This window comes from Calidris pugnax, unplaced genomic scaffold (genome assembly GCF_001431845.1).
Source record: "Calidris pugnax isolate Ruff unplaced genomic scaffold, ASM143184v1 scaffold1781, whole genome shotgun sequence".
NCBI lineage: Eukaryota > Metazoa > Chordata > Aves > Charadriiformes > Scolopacidae > Calidris > Calidris pugnax.
The window spans coordinates 2,017-5,064 of NW_015092188.1; the positions used below are offsets into that span (position 1 = coordinate 2,017).

Genomic DNA, 3,048 nt, shown 5'->3' on the forward strand with positions numbered 1-3,048 from the left:
CCTACCCTTTTCCCCCCTTTTTCCCCCGAGTCTCATTTTTGGATCTGGAATATAAAAAGCCGCAGGTTGATGTTCTTGGCCGCCAGCAGTTTGTTGCACTCCACCGAGTCGAGGATGGGCAGGGCCATGTAGTCGGTCTCGTTGCTCTCGTTGCTGAAGACGAAGTGGTAGATGACGGGGCGGATGCGGACGTCGTCGTAGGGTCCTTCCAAGAGGAGGAAGGAACATTCCAAAGGAGCGCTCACCTTGCTCTTCAGCAGGAGCTGGAAGGAGAGGGTGCGCTTGCAGGAGAGGTTGGGGTTCCTTTCCGAATCGTTCACCCGCGCCTTCAACACCCACGTCTGGTTGAGGACCGTCAACCGCGGCGTCTCGTAGTAAAGCCGGGTGATGAAGTCGTCCGTGCGGTACGGCCGGAACTGCACCTCTGCGGGAGGGACCCCCCGCCAAAAAACAAAAAAACATAAAAGGGACGGTTAGAAACCACAAAAAACCACATTCGAAACCATAGAACCCAAGAAACATGGAATTATCCAGGTTGGAAGGGACCTTTCGAGCTCCTGGAGGCCAACCATCAACCCAACACCAACCAAAACCACCATAAACCGTGTCCCTCAGCACCACGTTGACCACTTGTCTCCATCTTCTCAATCCCTCCAGGGATGGCGACTCCACCACTGCCCTGGGCAGCCTCTGCCAAGGCTTCACAGCCCTTTCCAGGGAGCCAAAAGGCTTTACCGGTGGCCCTATGGCACACCAGTAGCCACCACTAGCCACCATAAGGTTGTACCACCATCCTGTGGTGTGTTGGCCATCACCACCAGTTGCCAAAGGGCTTTACCAGCATCCTATGGTGTGTTGGCCACCACAACCAGTTGCCAAAAGGCTTTACCAGCATCCTACATTGTGTTGGGAGGGAGATCCCCCCCAAAAACATAAAAAAGGGACGGTTAGAAACCACAAAAAAACACATTCAGAACCGTAGAACACAAGAAACGTGGAATTATCCAGGTTGGAAGGGACCTTTCAAGCTCCTAGAGTCCAACCATTGACCCAACACCAACCAAAACCACCTGGGCAGCCTCTTCCAAGGCTTCACTGCCCTTTCCAGGAAGGATTTTTCCCCAGTCTCCATCCTAAATCTCCTCTGGACCAACTTGGGGCCATTTCCTCTCGTCCTATTGATTAGAATCATGGAATTATCCAGGTTGGAAGGGAATTTTCAAGCTCCTAGAGCCCAACCATCAACCCAACACCAACCAAAACCACCTGGGCAGCCTCTGCCAAGGCTTCACTGCCCTTTCCAGGGAGGAATTTTCCCCAATCTCCATCCTAAACCTCCTCTGGAGCAACTTGGGGCTGTTTCTTCTCATCCTATTGCTTAGAATCATGGAATTATCCAGGTTGGAAGGGACCTTTCAAGCTCCTGGAGCCCAACCATCAACCCAACACCAACCAAAACCGGGTGGTGAAGTCGTCCGTGCGGTACGGCCAGAACTGCACCTCTGCGGGAGGGACATCCCCCCCAAAAACATAAAAAAGGGACAGTTAGAAACCACAAAAAAACACATTCAGAACCGTAGAACCCAAGAAACGTGGAATTATCCAGGTTGGAAGGGATCTTCCGAGCTCCTGGAGGCCAACCATCAACCCAACACCAACCAAAACCACCTGGGCAGCCTCTTCCAAGGCTTCACAGCCCTTTCCAGGAAGGAATTTTCCCCAATCTCCATCCTAAACCTCCTCTGGACCAACTTGGGGCCATTTCCTCTCAGCCTATTGCATAGAATCATGGAATTATCCAGGTTGGAAGGGATCTTCAAGCTCCTGGAGTCCAACCATCAACCCAACACCAACCAAAACCACCATAAACCGTGTCCCTCAGCACCACGTTTACCACTTGTCTCCATCTTCTCAATCCCTCCAGGGATGGCGACTCCACCACTGCCCTGGGCAGCCTCTGCCAAGGCTTCACAGCCCTTTCCAGGGAGCCAAAAGGCTTTACCGGTGGCCCTATGGCACACCAGTAGCCACCACTAGCCACCATAAGGTTGTACCACCATCCTGTGGTGTGTTGGCCATCACCACCAGTTGCCAAAGGGCTTTACCAGCATCCTATGGTGTGTTGGCCACCACAACCAGTTGCCAAAAGGCTTTACCAGCATCCTACATTGTGTTGGCCACCACCACCAGTTCCCAAAAGGGATGCTGGCCACCTCTACCAGTTGCCAAGAGATGCTGGCAACCACCACCAGTTGCCAAAAGGCTTTACCAGCACCCTAAGGTGTGTTGGCCACCACAACCAGTTGCCAGAAGGGATGCTGGCCACCCCAACCAGTTGCCAAAAGGCTTTACCATCATTCTACGGTGTGTTGGCCACCACAGCCAGTTGCCAAAAGGGATGCTGGCCAACACAACCAGTTGCCAAAAGGGACACTGGCAACCACCACCAGTTGCCAAGAGGCTTTACCAGCATCCTATGGTGTATTGGCAACCACAACCAGTTGCCAAAAGGGACGCTGGCTGCCACAACCAGTTGCCAAAAGGCTTTACCAGCATCATATGGTGCGTTGGCCACCACAACCAGTTGCCACAAGGCTTTACCATCATCCTACAGTGTGTTGGCCACCACAGCCAGTTGCCAAAAGGGATGCTGGCCACCACAACCAGTTGCCAAGAGGCTTTACCAGCACCCTAAGGTGTGGTGGCCACCATGACCAGTTGCCACAAGGCTTTACCAGCATCCTACGGTGTGGTGGTCACCATGACCAGTTGCCAAAAGGCTTTACCAGCATCCTACATTGTGTTGGTCACCACCACCAGTTGCCAAAAGGGATGCTGGCCACCACAACCAGTTGCCAAAAGGCTTTACCAGCCCCCTGAGGTGCCCCTCTGCTGGGAGAACAGGCTGGGAGAGTTGGGGTTGTTCATCCTGGAGAAGAGAAGGCTCCGGGGAGACCTTGGAGCCCCTTCCAGTCCCTCAAGGGGCTCCAGGAGAGCTGAGGAGGGACTCTTGATGAGCAAGAGGAGCCATAGGACGAGGGGGAAGGG

The 3,048-nt window shown here is 53.5% G+C and overlaps 1 protein-coding gene across 1 annotated transcript; it reads right to left on the reverse strand.

Moving 5' to 3' along the window:
* Window positions 1-7: 7 nt before the first annotated feature.
* Window positions 8-464, reverse strand: LOC106900274 (cysteine and histidine-rich protein 1-like; the record flags this gene model as incomplete). Its single annotated transcript, XM_014962287.1, has 1 exon — window positions 8-464. A coding segment is annotated over one exon (432 nt), but the record flags the coding sequence as incomplete, so codon positions are not given.
* Window positions 465-3,048: the final 2,584 nt, after the last annotated feature.